Source organism: Bufo gargarizans, chromosome 4 (assembly GCF_014858855.1).
Source record: "Bufo gargarizans isolate SCDJY-AF-19 chromosome 4, ASM1485885v1, whole genome shotgun sequence".
Lineage (NCBI taxonomy): Eukaryota > Metazoa > Chordata > Amphibia > Anura > Bufonidae > Bufo > Bufo gargarizans.
The window spans coordinates 221,792,775-221,818,139 of NC_058083.1; the positions used below are offsets into that span (position 1 = coordinate 221,792,775).

Consider the following 25,365-nt stretch of genomic DNA (forward strand, 5'->3'; position numbering starts at 1 on the left):
TTTTTCCACCTCACTGCCTCTTCCAGCCTGTTGTGGTGCTACACATCTCTCCCCCTCTGTACTGCTGTTCTCGCTCGGCTTTTCACCTTCCCAGGTTAGATCAGTGACTACATCCTCCACCAGCAACTCTTCCACTTCCTCACTCTGCTCATCCTCCTGACTTGTTGACCTAACCGCGACCTCAGTGATTTACAACTGTATCTCATCCTCTTCTTTAACCTGTTTAGACAGTAATTGCTGTTGAGTTATTGGAAACTGTGTCTCATCTTCATCCACCTCATTACACAGTAATTTCCGTTCACCACCGTCATCTTCATGTGACTGCGGATGCTTTACCCTAAGTTCACACCTGAGCGTTTTACAGCGCGTTCAAACGCGCTGTAAAACGCTCAACACATGAAAAGCAATGCTTCCCTATGGGAATGGTTCTCACCTGGGCGTTTTACAGCGCGTACGATCGCGCTGTAAAACGCCCGACGCTCAAACAAGTACTTGAGCTTCTTTGGGGCGTTTTGACGCGCGTTTGTGGCCATAGGACACTGCAGTCAATGACACAAACGCGCGTCAAACGCGCGTTTACTATTACAAAAAACGCGCGTCAGAAACGCGCGTCAAAAACGCGCGTCTGACGTGCGTTTGGGAAACGCTCAGGTGTGAAAGCAGGGTAAGGCTACATTCACACATCAGTATTTTTCTATAATCCGAATTTCGGTCAGTTTTTTGCGGATCCGTTGTTCCTGAAAATGTTTCCGTATGTCATCCGTATGTCATCCGTTTTTTGCGGATCCGCAAAAAACGGAAACATGTATACATTTCAATAATCAAATAAAGTTGTTTGGATTTCTTTGAAAAAAATAAATAAATAAATAAATTTGCTATGTGTTTCCAGGAACGGATTCCGCAAAAAACGGAAGACATACGGAATGACATCCGAATGTCTTCCGTTTTTTGCGGAACCATTGACTTTGCATTGTACCAGGATCCGATTTTTCAGGAACATAATAGGACATGTTTTATATTTAAACGGACATGCGGGACGGAACAACGGAAACGGACAGCACACATTGTGCTGTCCGATTTTTTCCAGGACCCATTGAAAATGAATGGGTCCTGATCTGGTCCTGATCTGTTCCGCAAAAAACGGAACAGATCAGGAAAGAAAAAACGGATGTGTGAATGGACCCTAAGAGTTTGGGAATCAGGACATAAGGTCTGTCCCTCTTCAAGCGTGTTTGGCAAGAAGGCAAAATCAAGGAATGGCGAAGAAAAGAGGTCCTCGGAATATCTGAGTGTGGGATCACTTGTTTGGCCAGACTCTCCATGGTGGGAGGAAGGAGGATCAAGACTTGACTTGGTGGAAAACAGGATGGTGCCTAACCGACTGGAAGCATTATCTGCTGCAATCCAAATGACCACCTAGTCGCCAATTTACTATTAGGTATAATTAGGTGAGGGCCTGCAGGAGAGCTGACCCTGTAAAATATTTTAGGTGCAGGCCTGCTGGTGAGCTGACCCTGTAAAATATTTTAGATGAGGGCCTTCTGGTGAGCTGACCCTCTAAAGAATTATATGCAAGGGTCTGCTGATGAGCTGACCCTGTAAAAGATTGTAGGTGAGGGCCTGCTTCTGAGCTGAGCATTTTAAAAATTATGGGAGAGTGCCTGCTGCTTAGCTGACCATTGAAAAAATTTACAGTGTTCAAAGCAGGCCTGGTCACATATATACTTTAGCTAGAAAAAATATAATAGGACTTCGGTTTTATTTTGTTGGTTTTCGGAACTGGGGCCATGATTAAGAGGGATGGCAGGGGCATCCCTATTGCACTGCTAGAGGTGAAATTCTTGGACTGTCACAAGACAAATCAAAGCAAAAGCATTTGCCAAGAATATTTTCATTAATCAAATACGAAAGTCGGAGGTTCGAAGATGATCAGATATCGTCGTAGTTCCGACCAAAAATGATGACGACCGGCGATCCAGCAGCATTATTCCCATGACCCGCCGAGCTGCTTTCAGGAAACCAAAGTCTTTGTTTTCTGGGGGGAGTATGGTTGCAGATCTGACAAAGTACAGTGTATGTCACAGAATTTTTTTTGAAGTGCACACGTTACACTGCAGAAGTGGTCATGGTAAGGTCACTGTCAGAAGCGTGCACCGTCTAGGGCAGGGATATCAAACTGCGGCCCTCCAGCTGTTGCAAAACTACTACTCCCAGCATGCCCAGACAGCCTACAGGTATCAGCCTACAGCAGGGCATGGTGGGAGTTGTAGTTTTGCAACAGCTGGAGGGCCGCAGTTTGAGATGCCTGGTCTAGGGAAAAATAAAATTTTATGTCATAGAATTTTTTTTGAAGCGCACACGTTACACTGCAGATGTGGCCCTTGTAAGATCACTCAGAAGCGGACACCGTCTACGGAAAAATTTAATTGTATGTTACAGATAAATTTTAGAAGCGCACACATTACACAGCAGATGTGGCCCTGGAAAGGTCACTGTCAGCAGTGGACACCGTCTATGGAAATATTTAATTGTATGTCATTGAAAACTTTTTGAAGCGTACACGTTACACTGCACATGTGGCCCTGGTAAAGTCACTGTCAGAAGCGGACACTATTTACGGAAAAAGTACACTTTATGTCACTGATATTTTAGGGATGCGCACACTTTAAACAGGTGATGTTGCGCAGATAATTTAACTCTCCGCAGCGGACACCGTTTACGGAAAAATTGCACGGGATGTCACTGATTCGCAAATATTTTGTAGACTATTCGGCATATATTTGTAAATTTGTATATTTGTCAAATTCTACATTTTTAGAATATAGTGCTATATATATGTTTTTAGAATATTTGTCAATTTTTCCATCTGAACACATGATTCTTTCCTACTTCTTGCTTGTGGACCAATGAGTCATTTGCCCACAAGCAACTTAAGCAGGGAGGAATCATGACTTTAGATGGAAAAAAATTACGAATAATTAAAAAATTCAATATAGTGCTATATATTAGTTTTTTAGAATATTCATCATTTTTTTCGTACAATTTTTTTTTAAGAGACCCAAAAGTCCTGGTAAGAACTATTGTGTGTGACAGCAGCAATATAGCGCAACCTGCGCTAAATTGCTTAGTGTTAGGGAGAGCTGTGCATAGGAAGGGACAGACATCCTGTGCTAAATACCGTGTAATAGGCCGCAGCGGACAGTTAAATTATTTGTGCCACATATCCTGTATAAAGTGTGCGCATCCCTAAAATATCAGTGACATCCAGTGAATAGGACCCATCTAAGGAGTAGTGCAGAACGATGAGCACATTCTTTATATTGGCCAGATTTATACCCTAATGGTATACAGCGTTCAAATCAAACCAATATATCATGCACAAATATATTGTGATATAGTACTATGTAATTTTGTGGTAAAATAACAGTGCCAAATTCACTATTCTGAAATATGCCTAAATTAGGAGTATTTCTGGTGCAAACGGGAGCACAATGGTTAAATGCACTGCTATCTGCAACTTCACCTCCGCTAGGTCTAAAATTGTGGGCGTGGTGTGGGCCTGGAAGAGGAGAGGCCAGCAGGCCCGTGTCGTTCATTATTTTCTACGCCTGTTTTAGGCATAGAAAATGGTTTAAATGTAAGACAGCTCGGAAGTTGTCTTACATTTAGAACTGGTTTTGGATATGTCAAAGTTATCAAGAGGCCTGCGCCAGCTATGGGCCCATATTAAGATCGGTGTCTAAAACACTGATCCTAATAAATGTGCCCCAAAGTGTTTTCTTTCTTCTTCATGACATTACAACTACAGTGATACAAATGTTTATTTTATTTAAGGTAAATAAATTTGTTGAAGCTGCAATTATTTGATCACAAAGATAAATACTTAAATGCTAGCTTTCAGATTGGGCAGACAGAGCATAGCACTTTATTAGTTTTTTTCATGTTAGTTGAGTGCTTATATGCATAGTTTGTCACAGGATTTTTAGGGTATTGTGTTCTTCTGGACATCAATCTAGGAACATAGAAACATAGAATGTGTCGGCAGATAAGAACCATTTGGCCTATCTAGTCTGCTCAATATACTGAATACTATGGATAGCCTCTGTCCCTATCTTATATGAAGGATGGCCTGATGCCTATCCCATGCATGCTTAAACTCCTTCACTGTATTTGCAGCTACCACTTCTGCAGGAAGGCTATTCCATGCATCCACTACTCTCTCAGTAAAGTAATACTTCCTGATATTACTTTTAAACCTTTGCCCCTATAATTTAAAACTATGTCCTCTTGTAGCAGTTTTTTGTTAAAGTTTTTATTTAACGTAACCAGGTACATGTACAGTATCTGATACGCCTAGCAAGGCGTAGTGGATGCAAAGATGTATTATCTTCTTTTAAATATTCTCTCCTCTTTTACCTTGTTGATTCCCTTTATGCATTGAAAAGTTTCTATCATATCCCCTCTGTCTCGTCTCTCTTCCAAGCAATATGTGGCATTTTTTTTAGATTATAACAATTCATAGCTGATACTTATCCTAGATGACACATGAAAATTTTAAAACAAATTATCTAATACATTATTTCCTAAAAACAGAGTTACAAAACATTCATGTTTAAATGTTCAGTTAAGTTTATACTTTATTTAAATATTTTTTAAGGATTCAAAAATTTTAAGAAAAGTTCAAGTTTAAAATTAAAAGTTAAATGGTCTACTCTCTTCCTAAAATGAAAAATACTTACAAACACAAACTGGAGTTTGTCCAGACCATTTGTGATCCTGAAGGCAAATGCGAACAGATGTTCCTACTAGACGAAAGCCAGGATTACACTGATAGACCACTGTGTCTCGATAGCTGAAGCCATCCCCACTAATATGCCCATTTACAATTGGATCAGGAGAACCACAATGACCAGCTGCAGGTTAATACAAAAACAAAAATATATAAAACACAATTGAGTTTTGTCTTTGCACAATCTTAAGTAGTATATTTGATACCTTTACAAGCATTTTTCTTTTTTTATTCTTATGGTATTGATTTAATATTAGTCACTAAACATATGCCACTACTGTTTGAGAAAAGAGTCACTTCTTACAATCATACTGTCAGTGCCACATTTTAATAACAGCAACTTGTTAAAGCTACATTCGCATGACACATGAAACACTGCCATATGATGACTATTTTTTCTGTCATACAGAGGTTTTTTAGTCAATGAGGCAATTCACCTGTCCATTTTTAACAGAATAAATGGGACCATTATTGACAGCCATTAGATAGGAGGGCACCCGTCTTGCGGCTCTTAAAAAGAGGTACACTAGTGAAAATGGTCTTTTAGGGGATAAAATAAAAAGGTCACCTCATCCACTGAGGCAGTCGCTCCTCTTTTAATGCAGAAAGACCTGCGTTCCCAGCATTTGTTAATGTTATCATGCTGGGAGCTCAGGTCCTTCTAATCAAGTAAAGACCAACTGTCCCTGTGCGTGTAAATGGATTAGGTGGGTATAAGGTCAGCATAAAAAAATTAAAAATTACAAACATTATTAAAGCTGTAGGCTACTTTGGGATGACATATTTTGTTTTATTCTAACCCTTGAGTGGCAGTGTACCCGTTTTTATCAGCTGTTATAAAGGTGCACTCTGTGTGAATGTAGATAGATACATTCTTATTTTTAGCCCATAATCCCAGCTGGTTCTAACATATCTCAGATAACAGAACTAGGCCAGCGGCACTGTAACAAGAGCGTGCCGTGTCCTAGAAGCCCACTGCAAAAAGGGATTTGTGTACTGAACTTTGTGCACTGCAAATATCAGGGTTTGTATGTACAGGAGAGTTAGGTGCAATTGATCAGTCCCACACTACAGTAACCAGGTGTGGCTGGCTCCACCCTGTTAGCTAGGAAGTTGCTGAGTCAATGTGTAACAGAGATCCAGAGAGTGAGCTATGTGAGGCAACCATAGCTGTGGCATCTAGGGAATGCTTGCCCTGGGAGACAGGAACATCTAACGGAGTGAACTAGCCTTTGAGAGGAAAGGGGAGCATATATTGCACATTAGCCATTGCAAAGACTGCAGAGATATACAATCCTATTGATAAGTAACACATATATGCGTCTTTTGGGCTTTACTGCATTGTGCGGATGGAAGTCTCAGACGTCCTGCCATACTTAAGAAACAGCCTGATCACCTGTTAAATATTTGCCCCTGTAGTGGATACAGCAATAATTCTTATTAAACAAGAGAAAACAGATTTGGGCATTGTAGTGCACCCCCTTAGCCAGATTTGAGAAGATTGTGCAGGTTATATAGATATACTGTAGACTCGAAGAAAACGTTTACTTGATCTACTCTCTGATACACACAACCTTGGAGGGAAGTGACTAAAACATCTGTAAAGACTGTGCTGAGCCTTTCAAGTGCATAGATGTGTAAGTTGGGGGAAACATTGTTTGTTATAAGAATATTGGCCTCATTATTGTACCGCATTGAACTATAGATTGCACCATCGTTTGTGCACCACTGCACAGGCTTAGGGAGTTTGGAGAGGTCAGTCAATGTGACTACTACAACTACCATATACACTACCACTCCTGTTCTCTGTGCCTCCCCACTCCCCGTCTGCTGTAGGTGGTTTTGCTGAATTTACAAAGATCCAGTAATTTAATGGATAAAAACTCAATATGGCTGAGATTGCATCCTCATATAGAAAGTAGAAAACATACCCATTGAAGAAAAAAATCTTTGCAGGAAGTTGATTCTTTGCAACTTATCAGTGGCTGATTGGGGTACCTTGGACCCATCATCAGCAGAAATAATTCTATGGGCCCACCATAAATTTATGTAGGACATTTTACCATTATCCACAGAAGTATTTTCATTAATAGGTTTTGGGACTCAAAAACTCAAAAATTGTACCTATTAGCAACTCCTTCTCTAAATCAGTTTAAAAGGGGCTGTCTTCTGGAACTTTGGGCCTAGTGGCCATTCAGCACATTGAAGAGTATTATTTAGACTTAAGAACCAAGTGAGTCTATTTACCTAGACATCTTGTTTCTGTGCCGCTCCATAGACCATTAGCCAAACATTCCCTGACATGTGAGCCAACAAGAGTGTAGCCAGAATTGCAGGTAAATATTGTCGTTGCGCCGTAAACATTTAAAGTTCCAATTCGGTTACCGTTTGGAGGTGTAGGTAAATCACCACATGAAATAACTGTGGAAACAAATAAAACACCATATGAAAGAAAGTACATTTAAGTTAGATATGCTTTATGAATCCCTATTTTTGGACTGTGGATTTTATTTCACCCCCAGAGTGATCTGTGTAAGTATCCACACATTTTAACTTAAAAGCTATATCAATTTCATGCACTTTACCTTAGCAAACAGAACATAAACATTTTCAGACAATTCTCAGCAAAATCAGGCCATTTTTTTACTTGCTTCTATGTCTAAAGCAATTACGGTTTAACTCATGTCTCAGATTCACTGGTAATAAAATTTAAGAATCATAAAGACATTTTTAGAATTACCTCACTCTTTCCAATTGCTGTAGAGGCACTCATGTTGTTCAGAAATGTTTTCATTACAAAGTTTGTAATCAATAACAGAAATGTATATACTGTGATAAATTGTTGTTTGAAAATGCACAAACCAAGTGGAAATAACATTTCATTCATGTCAGTAACATAAATTATTGATAAGTAATGCGGAAACAGTACAATCCAGTATGACTTTTCTTGTGATAAGAAGTACATTTACAGAATGATTTCCAATTTCAGACTTAAGAAGCAATTTGTAAAAAGAATATGATTTTATAAAACAGGATAACAAATATTGCACATTGAAATCAGTGCTCCATCTACTGAGCCACAGAAAATAGTAAATAGTATTAATAAATTACATAAACATATTTTTTATCAATCTATCTATCTATCTATCCATTCAGGGCAATTTGTTAAATTTAATATTAATGAGCTGCAGAATACAGCAGTCTTATTAGTCTTATAGTCATTTATTAAAAAAAAAATTGTATTAAAGAACTGCTGCTATTTTGTTGTCCATAGCTCACACTTTTTAAAAAAAAAAAGTAAAAAAAAAAAAATATTACATACTGTATATGAAACTGGTCCACTTTTTTTTTTAGCCCAGTACATAAGACATGCCATGTGTGCTTTATTTGTAATTTGAGTACTTTGAGAAGAAGACCTTATCGAATATGTTAGATAGTTATGTAGTATTGAGCATATATATATTTATATATATATATATATATATATATATTGTGAGACGGGACCACTCAAACAGTCTCTTTTCAGGGTTTATTAGGCACACAGCACAGTACAGGCTTGCTTTCTTCAAATAACAGAACAGTCCAAATGAAATAACAACACACAGTGATACAGGCTTCTCACCAGCTGCAGTTTTTCTCCCAGCAAATCCTCACTGCCAAGAGGTTTGGGTTCAGTAGTCTTCCTCTCAGACCACCATCCACACACCCTGCTCTCTGGCAGAGTGTCCTTTTTAAAATCACCATCACACCTGTGTGTGTGGCGGTAACACCCGAGATGGAGTATGGGAGTGACCTTCCCACCCAAGCTCTTCAGTCACTCCTAAATCCCGGACCCAAATTCCAGCTACCACCAACTCAGTGATCTACCATCACTGGTCACTACTTACCTCCGGGATTTACATCACTGAGTGTAGCAGCCTCAGTGACACATACCTACCATCTATGATGTCACCCACTGCATGCTTACATATCCCCCCCCTCTGCCTAAAGCCGGGGGGCTTGGCACCTTCCATAACCAAACAATGGACTCTTGACAGGGCATCTGCATTGATGTGCAATTTGCCTGGCCTGTGTTCCACCACATAGTCAAAATCCTGTAATGCCAGGAACCACCTTGTTACCCTAGCATTATTTCCCTTGTTTTGACTCATCCACTTCAGTGGGGCATGGTCTGAGACGAGTGTGAACTTTCTGCCTAGCAGGTAATACCTTAGGGACTCTAGGGCCCATTTTATTGCCAGACATTCCCGTTCCACAATCGAGTAATTCCTCTCACAGGGGTTCAGTTTCCTACTTAGATACATGACAGGATGCTCTTCTCTGTTAACCTCCTGGGACATAACAGCCCCTAGTCCCACCTCTGATGCATCTGTCTGTACTATAAATTCCTTGGAGAAATCTGGCGCTATTAGCACTGGTTGCCTACAAAGAACAGACTTTAGTTCTACAAACGCCTTTTCTGCCTCCGGGGACCACTGAACCATAACTGACTTTTTCCCTTTCGTGAGGTCAGACAAAGGAGCAGCAATACTGGCAAAGTTGGGGACAAATCGCCGGTAATACCCGACTATACCTAAGAAGGCCTGCACTTGTTTTTTTGTAAGAGGCCGGGGCCAACTCTGTATGGCTTCTACCTTGTTGGCCTGGGGTTTAATCATGCCTCTTCCCACAACATAACCCAAGTATTTGGCCTGCTCCATACCTATTGCACACTTCTCTGGGTTGGCTGTAAACCCTGCTTCTCTGAGTGAGTCTAGAACGGCCTGGACTTTACTTAAATGGCTTTTCCAATCCAGGCTGTAGATAACAATGTCATCTAAGTAGGCTGCTGCATATTCCCTGTGGGGAAGCAAAATGTCATCCATTGCCCTTTGAAATGTAGCAGGGGCCCCTTTCAACCCAAATGGCATCCTCACATAGTGGAAACATCCCTCTGACGTAGAAAAGGCTGTTTTCTCTCGGGCCTCTTTTGCTAATGGTATTTGCCAATACCCTTTGGTGAGGTCTAACGTGGTTATATACCTGGCGGGACCCAACCTTTCAACTAGTTCATCCACCCTAGGCATAGGGTAAGCATCCATCTTGGAAACTTCATTAAGTTTCCGAAAGTCATTACAAAAGCGCCAGCTTCCATTTGGTTTTGGGACCAACACAATTGGGCTAGACCATTCACTTTTGGACCTTTCAATTACCCCTAATTGTAACATTCTCTGAACCTCCTCTGAGACTGCTTGTCTACGGGCTTCTGGGATGCGATACGGTTTTACTTTAACCCTTATGTGGGGTTCAGTGATGACATCATGTTCCACCACATTAATGCAACCTGGTAAGCTAGAGAATATGTCCGTATTACGTTGCAACAACTCTTTAGTTTCCTGTCTTTGGGGACGTGATAAGGAACTAGCAATTGTCACCTTTCCAAACTCAGGACCGGAAACAGTGGGAGATAAGAGCGTAGCTGACAAGGACTCCCGTTCTCTCCAAGGTTTCATTAAGTTTACATGATAGACCTGCACTGGTTTCCTTTTCCCTGGCTGATGGACTCTATAATTTACTTCCCCAACTTTTTCTATCACCTCAAAAGGTCCCTGCCATCTAGCCAATAACTTGCTCTCAACCGTAGGTACGAGAATTAATACCCGATCCCCTGGCTTGAACTCTCTAATTCTGGCAGAACGGTTGTACACACTTCTCTGAGCTTCTTGGGCCCTTTGGAGATGTTCCTTCACTATGGGCATCACCTTGGCAATTCTCTCTTGCATTTGTACCACATGATCAATGACACTCCTGTATGGAGTAACTTCAGTCTCCCATGTCTCCTTAGCTACATCAAGCAAACCCCGAGGGTGTCTACCATAAAGCAACTCAAAAGGTGAGAACCCTGTAGAAGCTTGAGGAACTTCCCGGATTGAAAACAACAGATATGGCAACAAACAATCCCAATCCTTGCCATCTTTCTCAATGGCCTTTTTCAACATGGCTTTCAAGGTTTTATTGAACCTTTCTACGAGGCCATCAGTTTGGGGATGGTACACTGAAGTTTTTAACTGTTTAATTTTCAGTAGTTTACACAGCTCGAGCATGACCCTGGACATAAATGGGGTCCCTTGGTCAGTCAAGATTTCTTTGGGGAGTCCCACTCTCGTGCATATATGAAACAACTCCCGAGCAATAGTTTTAGCGGAGGAGTTTCGTAACGGCACGGCCTCTGGATACCGGGTAGCATAATCCAGCACTACTAGAATATACTGGTGTCCCCTAGCTGATTTGTCTAACGGTCCCACTAAGTCCATGGCGATCCTTTCAAATGGTATCTCAATAATAGGAAGTGGCACCAACGGACTTTTAAAATGAGACCGCGGGGCCTTTAATTGGCATGTAGGGCAGGATTTGCAGTATTCGTCTATTTCTTTATAACACCCCGGCCAATAGAACCTCTGAAATATTCGTTCGCGGGTTTTATCTGTACCTAGGTGACCCCCTAACACATGAGTATGAGCCATTTCTAGGACCATTTTTCTATAGGGCCCGGGAACCACTAACTGTTCTATCACCTCATCGTGAGCTTTGGTAACCCGATATAAAAGGTCATTGTGCATTTCAAAATACGGATACCTGTGGTCAGCACCCGGCTCTTGGGGAACACCATTTAGAACAGTCACATTTGCTAAAGCCCCTTTTAGAGTGGGGTCTTGCGCCTGGGCCGTCCCAAAATTCCCTTGCGGGATATCCAGAACGGGTACGGTCTGCTCGGATTCTACGGTCTCACTCTCGTCTCCCACCAAGACAGATAGCGGAAATCCCTGAACTACCTCAGCTGGTTCACTAGGCATAGCCTGGTTTGTGATTTCCTCAACATGAGACACATCATAAGCAGGTGCAAATTTTACTTGTTTGGGTGACATTTTACCCCACAGTTCCCAAAACAACGGAAGATCCCGCCCTATTATCATGGCATGCAATAAGTTCTTCACCATGCCCACCGTATGCAATACAGTCCCACATTCAGTGGCTATGGTGACATGAGCAACTGGATAGTTCTTAACATCCCCATGCACACACATCACCCCCATGCCCTGTCCAGGTGCCGGCAATATGGGAACAAGATTTTCTCTAACAAGTGTAACCAGGCTTCCTGAGTCTAGTAGTGCAATCACAGGGCTAGCATTGACAGTCACCTGGCACATATGAGGCCCGGTTGCCTGGTACTGGATGGCACTGCAGGCGGGATGGGCAAACAGGGAGCACCGTCGTGCCATGTCACAATCCATACGTTCATTTGTCATGGGACAGTGAGCTGCAATGTGCCCCAGGTTATGACACCTCCAACAAACAAGACGGCGGGGTGGAGGTCTAGAACCAGTTTCTGGTGATTCTTTTTTCGTTTCCACGGGCACTTGTCCCCGCTCTCCCCTGGGTTTAAACCCCCTCCTACTGGGTTCCGCATAAACCTTGGGGTTGCCGGGAATTATTTTTATTTTCTCAGCTCCTGCAAGGAGGTTCTCCGCTGCAGTGTACCTCTCAACCAGGTTTATCAGCTGGTCAGCATTCTGGGGATCTCCCTGGGCAACCCAGCGTTGTACTGGCGCGGGAAGAGAGTGCAGGTAACGATCCATTACCACTTTTTCCACCATCTGCTCTGGGGACGATGACTCTGGTTGCAACCACTTCCGTACCAAGTGGAACAGATCAAACATCTGTGACCTCGGTGGTTTGTCCTGGCAAAAGATCCACTGTTGTACCCGCTGGGCCTGGAGTGCAGGACTGACTCCCATGCGAGCCAGTATTTCCGCTTTTAACTTGCGGTAGTCTCTCGAATCCTGTAAGGTCAGGTCATAGTATGCTTTCTGCGGCTCCCCAGTCAAATATGGAGCCAGCACCTCAGCCCACTGATCTACAGGCAGTTTCTCTCTGTCTGTAATACGTTCAAAGACAGTTAAATAAGCCTCCACGTCGTCCTCATTTGTCATTCTCTGTAAAGCAGACTGCACAGTTTTCCGCACACCACCTGAAGCTTGCCCAGCCATATGCACCACTTGTGGTGCTGTCACAGCGTCTCTGAGGGCCGCAATTTGCTCAGTCAATAGATGGTTAGTCTCGTGTTGCTGTGCATTAGCCTGCCGTTGAGCCTGTAAAGCCTCTGCATGGGCTCTTTGCTGCTGCTCCAGTGCCTGCCGCTGCTGCAGATTGCTCTGCACCATCTGCTTGAGGAGCTCCTCCATTTCAACAGATTATTGTTGCAAACCTGCTGCTGCCTTAACCCACGACATTCACCACTGACAGGTTTTCATGTCGTTGCTCCTAGCAACCAATTGCCCGCATCCTCCACCATATGTGAGACGGGACCACTCAGTCTCTTTTCAGGGTTTATTAGGCACACAGCACAGTACAGGCTTGCTTTCTTCAAATAACAGAACAGTTCAAATGAAATAACAACACACAGTGATACAGGCTTCTCACCAGCTGCAGTTTTTCTCCCAGCAAATCCTCACTGCCAAGAGGTTTGGGTTCAGTAGTCTTCCTCTCAGACCACCATCCACACACCCTGCTCTCTGGCAGAGTGTCCTTTTTAAAATCACCATCACACCTGTGTGTGTGGCGGTAACACCCGAGATGGAGTATGGGAGTGACCTTCCCACCCAAGCTCTTCAGTCACTCCTAAATCCCGGACCCAAATTCCAGCTACCACCAACTCAGTGATCTACCATCACTGGTCACTACTTACCTCCGGGATTTACATCACTGAGTGTAGCAGCCTCAGTGACACATACCTACCATCTATGATGTCACCCACTGCATGCTTACAATATATATAAAATCCAAATAAATGTAACACAGCACTCCTCACTTGGCTTGATAATGGCTCTGTGAGAGAGCTGAAATGTTACCTGTATCAACATGTGTTGAATAAATTTTGTATTTTGTTTTACTTTTTATCTAAGGAGTGCTGCGTTACATTTATTTGGATTGTGTTTGGATCCCAGGACCAACGGGAAAACGCTGACACCTGATTCATTTGCATCACTTGAAGTGAGGAGTGCTGCCCTGCCATCTTTTGCATATATATATATATATATATATATATATATATATATATATATATACCTATTTATATAAATGCCTATATATATGTGTGTATATATATATATATATATATATATATATATATATATATATATATATATTATTTATTTTTTTTAGAAACATTGATCTCAAAGTATAATTAGCTAGTAAAGGATTCCCCTTATTCGGTGACCATTTATTTTTTCAAACATACAATAGTTTTATTTGGGGTTCATCCAGCATTACTATATAATGCTTTAAAGTGAAATATTTTAAATGTGATAACAAATGATAAAAGTAATAATAGTAAATCAAAGCAAAATACATTGTTGATGACCACATTACCACCCTTCCAATAACAGAAAATTCATATCTGCCAACTAGCAGACAATGAAGGTCACAGTGAACTCTCTGAAGCCACTGAGCTGAATGCTCCAATCCTAGCTATACAGCATGGCTATAAACTCATAATGAGTGTCAAGACTCATATCCAGGGATTTGTGCGTTCAAACCAACTGAGAATACATAAGACATATTATTACAATCACACAGCAGTCATCAATTCTCCAGCCAATTTTACTTACTTTTATATTTTTATATATATACACTCACACTTACAGTTCACATTGACCTAAGAATGACTTTAAGCGGCATTCACTATTTATAGACTAGAGGATCTATTTGAATTATATTCAAACTAAGGCTAATAATAATATAAATGTTTGTTATATGTTTATACTTTTTTAAATATAAGTGCCTTACATTGCTATTGCACACCAATATTTTTAGTAACATGTAATCTAAAGATAAGTTTATATATATATAAATATATATGAAAATTCTGTAGTGACTTGTTCAATTGATCAATATTCCTGCTATGGTAATTATAAGTTGTTGAATTACTCCTATGCAAGGAATATGAATAGTTGTATCATTGCTGGAGATTCCCATTGAAACCCCCGTTATCACAAGAACAGTGGTCCTCAGTCACCCATTTCGCCACACTGCACAAGTGCATTGAGGAGGGGTTTGAATGAAGCTGCAGTTGGGCATGCTAATTCATTTAATGGTAGAAATTTATCAAACCCTCCACTCAAGAATTCTGGTTTCAGATTGTCAAAGAATAGGGATTTATTTATTTTATAGCTTATTTGCCCAAAATGTTGTGTCAGTTTGTATTTTTTATTGTACTCACTTCAGTTTTAAAAATTGTGGATGGAAAGTGGGAATGATTATTTTGTCAAGCTGATTTAAGGGTACTTTCACACTTGCAGCAGAGGATTCCAACAGGAAGTTCCTTCGCCGGCAATCTGGACGCAAATAGATGCATTTGTGAGACATATCCGGATTCAGGATTTTCAGCTGGAGAGAAATATGCAGCATTCTGTGGTATTTTCTCTGGCCAAAAAACTTAAGAAGGATTGAACTGATGCATTCTGATGCATACTGAATGGAATGTTCTCTATTCAGAATGCATTAGGATAAAACTGATCCATTTTTTTCCAGTATTGAACCCCTAGGACGGAAAAAAAAAATGCTAGTGTGAAAGTACCCTTAGCCACATTTAATAACTGTTACTTTTTAAAAGTTTAAAAAAAATTGTTACAGTCTAACTCCAGTGAAGGGGTGGTGTAGAAACTGGAAAACTGCAATTTTAATTTACATGTCGGTGGGAATAAAGCACTAGGGAGGAAGAAAGAGGGTTTTCACATGAGCCTGAGAGAAAGTGTGTGTGTGTGGGGGGGAGGGGGGGGGGAAGGACAGTTGCCCTGATTTGCTCCCAGGCTGACAGACAACCTGGATAAGTCAATTAGTGCTGCAGCTGGCAGAGAGGTGTCCTAGCAGAACAAGCAGAATACTATTCTATAGAGGGATGTCAATGAGGGTGGTTGGGTGTTACAGTGTCTGCCAGCAAAATGATTTTAGGGAGTCAGGGAGAGTAAAAAATAAATCAGGGACATTCAGAAATTAATCAAGTTTATTGCTAAGGAGAGTGAAAGACTAGGATTCCAAAGAAGAATTGTGTGTTGTGTACAATTTAATTTGTTTTGGGGGTGGTTCAATTTAATTAAACAACATATATACATGATTACTACAGGCATACATAAGGTGTTACAGCAATCTACCTACGTGTATTAACAAGAAATTAAGTGTCAAACCCTTAATATTTACATATATTCAGAATCTACATGGTCAGAATATTTTTTATTTATTTTTTATGAGTTCAATTTAATCAAGCTGCATAACACGATTACTGCAGCAATACCCATGGTGTGGCAGCAATCTACCAGTGTGTATTAAGTTGAATTTTAGCGTCAAGCCTCCATCGTCTGTTTATATACAGTGATGACCAGGTTGCAGTGTTCGCCAGCGAACACATGCAGGCTGTCATCTTAACTCACAAGTCCGGCGAGGCATAGGTAAGGCCTTAGCGGTCTGAAACAAATGCGGTCACCGGGAGCAGGAAGTTCTGAGAACAGCTGCCTGGGGTCTTCATCAGGCTGTTCTCGGAACTGCCTGTTCCTGGTGACCGCATTTGTTTCAGACCGGCTTGCAGCGCAGGCACAGGTAAGGGCTTACCTGTGCCTCACCGGACTTGTGAGTTAAGATGGCAGCCCGCATGTGTTCGCGGGCGAACACGGCAAACTGGCTATCACTGTTTATATATATTCCGTTTCCACACTATAGGAATAAAACATTTTTTGGTGGGGGGATTGTTAACTTTAATTAAACCACCATATATGTTTAATTACTACAACACACACGGTATAGCTGCAAAATACCAATGTGTTTTAAGAAGTTGGTTTCTATATATATTCAGTATCCACATTCTTTAAAAACATTTTTTTTGTTAGGGTCAATTTAATTGAGCTGCTTATATAAATGATTATGGCAGCAATACCCATGGTGTGGCAGCAATCTGCCAGTGTGTATTAAAGTGAAATTTTGCATCAAGTCTCAATGTATATTCAGTTTCCACATGGTTAGAATTTAAATTTTTTAGGGGGATTGTTGTATTTAATTATATATATATATATATATATATATATATATATATATATATACTACAAAACACAGGGTAGGGTAGCAATCTACTTGTGAGTGATAACGAGAAATTGAGTGTCAGCCCTCAATTGTCTGTTTCAGTGAATTCTATTTACACATGCTTGAAATATAATTTTCTGGGAAAACTTGACTAGCGCTAGTATCCCACTTTCCCTGACGGAGCCACACAGTGGCGAAACATGTCGGGAGGGGTATTACAGTGTAGCGCATACGTTTTAGACAGTCCACAGCAAGGAGTTCTATTGTAGCGATAGAAGTAGCTAAGGGCAAGTCAGAACAATGCGTGTGATTAGTGGATAGTTATATAGTAACAAAGAAGCCAGCCGTAGTTGGAGTGAATGGCAGAGGAAAGGGCAAATATAGTAGTATAGTGGATACAAATTTCAGCCAACTGAGCGATAGCACGCAGAGTTAAGTGCAATATATTAAGGATAGTTGATACTGCTGTGGTGCCTGCTAAGGCACACACAAAAGGATTGTCAATTGGCTTACACTACAGTATCAACCTAAGTATTACTGGTTATAACACGTGCTGAACTCTGAGAACAGCTGACATGTGTATGTGGTTTTTCAAGCCGGCCACTAACAGATTGCTGGGCTGATTGAATATTTCCACTGTCAATAAAGCTACATACCCATATCCCTGCCAACACCCAATCTAGGCACAGTATATAGAGGTAGTACATCTACCCTTACTAACATCAGTGACAAATTAACCATACACATTAGCTTGTCTGCCCTCAGTATATTTACAAATAGAATACCTGATTAGGTGTCTATAATAGTTGCTGAATAAGGGGGGGGGGGGAATCCCTTAGTTGCTACTAGTAATTACTAGCAGCTACCCGTTTAAAAGATATCAAACCTTGCTGTTCACTGATATTTTTAAATATATATTTTCTTATTCACAATTATGTTTTAAGAATGACTAAATAAAGACAGTGAAGTATATTGATACTGAATACATGGCACATGTCATCAATCTAGTAATGCAGCACTTTCTAAATTAAATATACTGGCTTGCGCAAGGTGCTGCCAAAGTCCAGGAGATTATCCAGGCACTTCAGCCACTCTTATGTTAATACCCTGCCACTACATGACTTAATCCGCAATGTGCCATTTCACATGCTTGAACGTCTGTACGAGCAGCGGAAAGCCGTGTATGATTTTGTCATGCACCAGACAACCTGAACCGCAGGCAGAATGTTTTTCTTTGAGGTCAGACAGTGGCAACTCATCTGAGACACCTGTAGCCATTCTAAGAGGCCACAAAGTTTTTTTGTTGAGATAATTGCGACATGAACAACGTCACTTCTCTCATATTTATCTTAGAACAGACATTGACACTATAAAGCAGGGGACCAAGGTGGAAGAAGAGCAGCTTACATATCTTGCTGTACACCCTATAGCTGTTGGGGATACAGAAAGGGAATCTGCCATGGAGGAGGAGGATGACAAAGATGAAGAAGATGAGGAGCTGCCACTGCAAGAGATGTAGGAGGAGTCGGAGGTGGTGGAGCAAGAGGATGCTGATTAGGATGGCAATCGCTAATGGCTAAGACACACTCAAAAGGTCCCATTCCACCCCTCCCCCCATAGTTACCCCAATCTGGCTGCCACAAGCAACAGAAGCCACAGCAGAAGTAATTTCAATCTCCTCAACATGATGGAGCAGTTATTCCACGTTTTGCGCCAGACTGAGGCCACTCAACAAGCTGACAGCTCTCCTCAACACCCAGATTCAGACTTATTTAAACTAGGGCCAGTCTCATACCCTGTTCCAATAGAAAGATTTTCTCATAGTTCAGGCTGATTCATATGAATAGACCTCGCTTTGCTTGCCATGCCCGATCTTGACCTGTTGCTGTTTGTCTGCCTAGCTACCATCACGTTCTGTATGGCTGCTGCTGCTGCTGTGGCTTGCATTATACCACTAATACCTCGATCATCAATTTATGTGTATTCAGTTTCCACAAGTTTGACATTTTTAATTTTTTTTGAGGAGGGGGGGCATATTTCTTTAAGAAGCATATGTGATTCACGTATCAATACTGACATTTTCTCACAGCTCAGGCTGATTCTGATGTTTTTCACTGTTGCCGTCCGTCTGCCTGTCTAACTACCATCACATTCTGTACAGCTGTTGCGGCCTGCATAATCCTGCTAATGCCTCTCAATCGTCATTTTTCGTGTATTTAGTTTCTACATGGCTGAAATTTTTCATTTTTTTTTGGGGGGGGGGGGTTAAATATCATTAAGCAACATAAATGTACGTGATGCCTCAATACTAACATTTTCTCACAGCTCAAGCTGATTCCCATCTTGCCACTGATACTGTGTGTCTGCCTAATTAACATCACATTCCGTAAGGCTGTTGCTGCAGCTTGTATCATGACACTTATGCAACTTTCCAACCATCACATTCTTTATGGCTGGTGCTGCTGTCGCCTCCATCATGTCACTTCCGTCGTAATGCTACTGCTGTGAACTGCCCACCATTATCTTCCGTAAGGCATCTGCAGCCTCTATGATGCTGCTGCATTTCTGCAACATGGAAACATAGAAAAATAGAATGTGTCGGCAGATAAGAACCATTTGGCCCATCTAGTCTGCCCAATATACTAAATACTATGGATAGCCCCTGGCCCTATCTTATAAGAAGGATGGCCTTATGCCTATCCCATGCATGCTTAAACTCCTCCACTGTATTTGCAGCTACCACTTCTGCAGGAAGTCTATTCCATGCATCCACTACTCTCTCAGTAAAGTAATACTTCCTGATATTAGCAGCTACTCCTCGATGTCAATCACCTACTGCCACCCCCATTAACACAAAGCATCTACTCCCACTAACACTACTACTACTATTGCCACTACTACCCATAGACACCACTCCAATATAAACATACACCACTAGATAATAGAAAATTGAATACTCTTTATTTGTACCATAAATAACAATTCATAATAACATTGATGTGGTTAAAAAGGGATCCTACGCAGCAGCTACTGAGTTAAAACATCCAAACAGCGGTACATACAAGTTAAATATTATAGCAAATCCACCAATTGAACCAAGAATATTATTATTATTATTATTATTATTTATTAAAGTGCCATTCATTCCATAGCGCTGTACATATGAGTACAGGGGTATACATACATAATACAGACAATTGCACTAAGCATAAACAAGACGAGTTACAAACTTTTACAGCAGGAGAGAGGGCCCTGCCCTTGAGGGCTTACAATCGACATGGTATTGGAGAAGGACACAGCAGGTGAGGGTGAAGTTGGTCATGGCGGTATAGAGGCAGCAGGGTCACTGGTTGTAGGCTTGTCTAAAGAGGTGGGTTTTCATGTTTCTATTGAAGGATTCCACTGTGGGTGAGAGTCTGATATATTGGGGTAGTGAGCTCCAGAGTGTGGGGGATGCATGTGAGAAATCTTGGAGACGATTGTGGGAAGAGGTGATAAGTGGAGAGGAGAGAAGGAGGTCTTGTGAGGATCGGCGATTGCGTGTGGGGATGTATCGGGAAAGTAGCTCAGAGATGTAAGGAGGGGACAGGTTGTGGACGGCCTTGCATGTATTTGTTAGTACTTTGAAGTGAATTCGCTGGGCAGTGGGGAGCCAGTGAAGGGATTGGCAGAGGGGAGAGGAAGAGGAGTAACCGGGTGAGAGGTGTATTAATCAGGCAACAGAGTTGAAGATAGATTGGAGGGGTGCAAGAGTGCTAGCTGGAAGGCCACAGTGGAAGAAGCTGCCAAGCGAAACGCGCGTCGGGGAGTCATAACAGTCTGCACCATCCTGCGGTCTGTACCTTACATTGTTTTGATTTATTATCCACTGTGGCACTTTGTTATGCAGTCCTTGTACTGTCCTGACATTGTTCAAATGGACCCTTAATATTCTTGGTTCAATTGGTGGATTTGCTATAATATTTTGCTTGTATGTTCCGCTGTTTGGATGTTTTGACTCAGTAGTTGCTGCTGCGTAGGATCCCTTTTTAACAGCATCAATGTTATTATGAATTGTTATTTATGGTACAAATAAAAAGTATTACATTTTCTATTATTTAGTGATGCGTGTTTATGTTGGAGTAGTGTGGTACATATTTCTATAACCTTATGTTTATAGGAGTATTTACTACCCATAGACAGCTTGCTGCTGCCACTATTGTGGCCGCATGGCACTACATCCGTACAGTACCCTTTCCACATCCACACTGCACTACTGCTGCTCCCAATTAAAAGGGATATTTTTTTTTTAGGATTGTAGGATTGTTCAGAAAAAGCCACTATTTCTTCTGACAACCAACACTTGTGTGTGTCATACGGGCAGACATTCTCACCCAGTTAAGGCATAATTTTTGGACACTTGGTTCCCCAAGTCACTTTTTTATTTTTATGTTTTACCCCATAACACCACATGTCTAAACATCCTCTGCCTCCAATAAGGGCCAATTTTTGGAAACTTTGGAATATGAAAAAGTGTACGTGCCGGCTATGTACACTGATACATCATTTACTATTGCTGTCATTGGGTTCCAAATTTTGGGTGGAAAAAGAAAATGAATAAAAGAAAGAACGGAAAGAAATTACATTTTAGTCCTAAGAGGCTAGAGGAGGTTATATACCAACTTGCAGGACAATTAGAACAACTTTGGGTGGGCCCGAATCGATTTGGTTATGAACCAAACTTTTCTAAAATAAAAAAAAAATGGCAAACTGGTTCACTCATCAATATTACATACCTCTTTATTTTGGGTTATTTGTTCTAAAACTATAGAGTGATAAAAAAATATTTATTTATAACGGACAATGGTATTTAAAAATAGACTGAGGATCCATACCCATGCAATATGGTTTGACATCTCCTCCACTCCACGTTTCATTAGCTCTGCATTGTAGAAGTCTCAATCCTTGAAGATAATAACCAGGACTACAACTCAGCAAGACTTGAGACACATATTCATTAAGTGAACCTGAGACCAACCTCCAGATCACATGCTCAGGGAGTTGAGAATCCAAGCTTGGACAAGTAATAGCTGTAAAAGAGCACAATAATTAACTTCAGTTTTATAAACACAGAAAATGAGATCTAAATCCATATAATATAACATATATATGCTATAATAGATAGTATTTAAAGTGCAAGCAAAAATAATTCATAATACCACATTGAAATGAAAAAGGATACAAATGTTATGTTTCAATACACAATATTCACCATATATTTTCACATTTCAATAACTTCCAACATTTAATAAAAATGAATGCCCCAAAGAGTGTATCAGAAATCTCAACTTACCTTGTCCCTATGGAAATAGTAAGCTTGACATTAATATTAGGCTCTTTGCTAGTTGGTGGTTCGCTGAACAAGCGAACATATGGCGATGTCCGCCAGTGCCATATTCCTTTGCATTGTGCCGAACTTTGACCCATGACACATCAGGTGGAACAGGACAGCCAATTGAGATGTTTCAGCACATGGACATACCACCTACCTTATAAATAAACCTGATCTGGGAGCCATTTTACATTCTGTTTTTTGCCAGTGTAGGGAGAGGTTGCTGTGTGGAGAGACTGTTAGGGACACCAAACACTAGCTAATGGGGCTCCAAAAGTCCTTTTAAGGACTGCAATAGGTGCGCTATCGATAGGTGGAACATACTGAGGGGTATATTATAGTGCATTTGTATTGTGCAGCAGTAGTGTGTGATTCTGCTGAGATACTGCAGCTAGATAGAGGGACAAACACTATTGGAATAACTAATTTCAACTGGTGTGATATACCTGTTGCCCCCCCCCAAAAAAAAAATAGATTGAGGGGTGTGATATACCTATAATACACCTTCTAACATAGAAAGTATATTAAAGTGCATTTGTGTTGTGCAGCAGTTGTGTGCAGTTCTGCTGAGATATTGCAGCTAGATAGAGGGACAAACGCTATTGGAATAACTAATTGAAACTTGTGTGATATACCTGTTGCCCCCCAATTTTTTTATTTATTGAGGGGTGTGATATACCTATAATATAATTTATAACATAGAAAATATATTATAGTGCATTTGTATTGTGCAGCAGTTGTGTACGGTTCTGCTGAGACACCACAGCTAGATAAAGGGAAAAACGCTATTGGAATAACTAATTGCAACTGGTGTGAAAAAAAAAATGATTAAGGGGTGCGATATATAGCTGCTATCACAAAATACTGATTAAGGGGTTTGATATACCTGCTTCCACAAAATACTGATTGGGGGGTGTGATACACCGGTTTCCACAAAATATTGTTTGAGGGGTGTGATACACTGGCTTCCACAAAATATTGATTGAGGCCTGCGATACACCGGCTTTCCCCAAATATTGATTAAAGGGTTTGATATGCTGTCTTCTAGCAAATACACAATAAGGGGTTCTATATACCTGTTTCCAGAAAATTCTGATAGAGGGGATTGATATACGGGCTTCTACCAAATATTGATTGAGGCCTGCGCTACATAAACTTCAACCAACTATTGATTAAGGGGTTTGATATACCGGCTTCCAGCAAATAATCAATAAGGGGTTCTATATACCTGCTTTCACAAAATACTGATAGAGGGGATTGATATACTGACTTACAGTAAATTTTGATTAATGCCTGCTATACACCGGCTTCCACCAAATATTAATTAAGGGGTTTGATTTACCAGCTTCCAGCAAATACTCATTAATGGATACTATATACCTGTTTCCACAAAATACTGATAGAGGGGATTGATATACCAGCTTCCACCAAATAATGATTGAGGTCTGCAATACACCATCTTCCACCAAATATCGATTAAGGGGTTTATTTACCGGCTTCCAGAAAATACTCATTAAGGGGTTCCATATACCTGTTTCCACAAAATACTAATAGAGGTGATTGCTATACCATCTTACACCAAATATTAATTGAGGACAAACGCTATTGGAATAACTAATTGCAACTGGTGTAATATACCTGATCCCCTAAAAAAAAATATTTAGGGGTGTGATATACCTATAATATACATTCTAACATAGAAATTATATTACAGTGCATTTGTATTGTGCAGCAGTTGTGTGCGGTTCTGCCAAGATACCGCAGCTAGATAGAGGGACAAACGCTATTGGAATAACTAATTGCAACTGGTGTGATATACCTGTTGCACCCCAATTTTTTTATTGAGGGGTGTGATACACCAGGTTACACCAAATATTGATTAAGGGGTTTGATATACAAGCTTCAAGCAAATATGCATTAAGGGGTTCTATATACCTGTTTCCACAAAATACTAAAAGAGGGGATTGATATACCAGCTTCCATCAAATATTGATTGAGGCCAACAATATACCTACAAATACTGCTCTTCTATAGGGACTTTGTCACAGGGTCATTTTGAAAATTACAGGAAGAGGCAGGGCATTCATCAGGGGTGGTAGGGGTCGGGCAGATGCACCAGGCCGGAGCCTAAGTGGGAAGTTGGAGAAGGTGAGTCATAGGACGCACCAGAGTTGATTAAGTGGCTGACTCAGCCTTGCGCTTCTGCACCCTCCTCATCCTCTGTATCTTCACCCTCCTCACTCTCTGCTGTGTGCACCCCCAAAGACACCACCCCAATAACCACCACCACCATAGCCCCTCAACTCAAGTCAGAGGAATTATTTTCCCATCCATTCCCAGACCTTACCAATGCACAGACATTCTTGATATCGGATGAGGAAGAGGAGGTAGCAATGGCCGCCACCCAGCGGTCAGACTACAGTACGCAGATCAGCCCAAGGACTGAAATCACCGCTGTTGATGACTACTCCGATATCTCTAATGTCAGTGGTGGTGAAGGTGATGATAATGACGTGTCGATGGACATCACATGGGTCCCCACAAGAGAGGAAAAGGAGGGGAGTTCAGAGGGATAGACAAAGCCGTAGATAGGGGGTAGAAGGAGGAGAAGCAGGCAGAACTTGCAGTGCACAGGAGGAAAAAACCAGACTGCAAATGCAATGTGAGTGAGCCATTCACCATGCACAGTCACATCTGGCGCTCCCAAGACACCATCACATGGCTCCTCAGTGTGGGCTTTTTTTTAACATGTCAGCTGCTGACAATAGTATTGCCATCTGCAGCAGGTGCTGTCAACGCATACGTCATGATAAGCCCAACACTCACCGAGGGATGACCGCCTGAAGAAGGCACCTGGCTTCCTATCATCAATCCCAGTGGGATAAACACCATCAGAACCCAAAAAGCCACACTACCGGCGCTCCACGTCCTGCCTCTACTCCTTCTCCACTCTCCTCCCATTTGTCCTCCACTCCACCTTCCACCATGCCATTGTCGCGTTCATCTGGCAAAAGGCAGGCTTCTGTGGCCCAAATGTTCAAACGTGAAAAGTTGATAACGCAGGATAACCCTCTTGCCCAATGGCTGACCGATGGCT

General features: G+C 41.2%; 1 protein-coding gene across 1 annotated transcript in view; it reads right to left on the reverse strand.

The window, feature by feature from the left end:
- The window catches only part of CSMD1 (CUB and Sushi multiple domains 1), a 2,061,198-nt gene that overhangs the window by 166,060 nt on the left and 1,869,773 nt on the right, over window positions 1-25,365 (reverse strand). The window contains exons 51-53 of the mRNA XM_044291097.1: window positions 21,772-21,966; window positions 7,037-7,210; window positions 4,740-4,913 (exon numbers count right to left, since the gene is read on the reverse strand). Of these exons, the coding sequence (XP_044147032.1) occupies window positions 4,740-4,913; window positions 7,037-7,210; window positions 21,772-21,966 (543 nt within the window). The remainder of the gene's footprint in view (window positions 1-4,739; window positions 4,914-7,036; window positions 7,211-21,771; window positions 21,967-25,365) is intronic.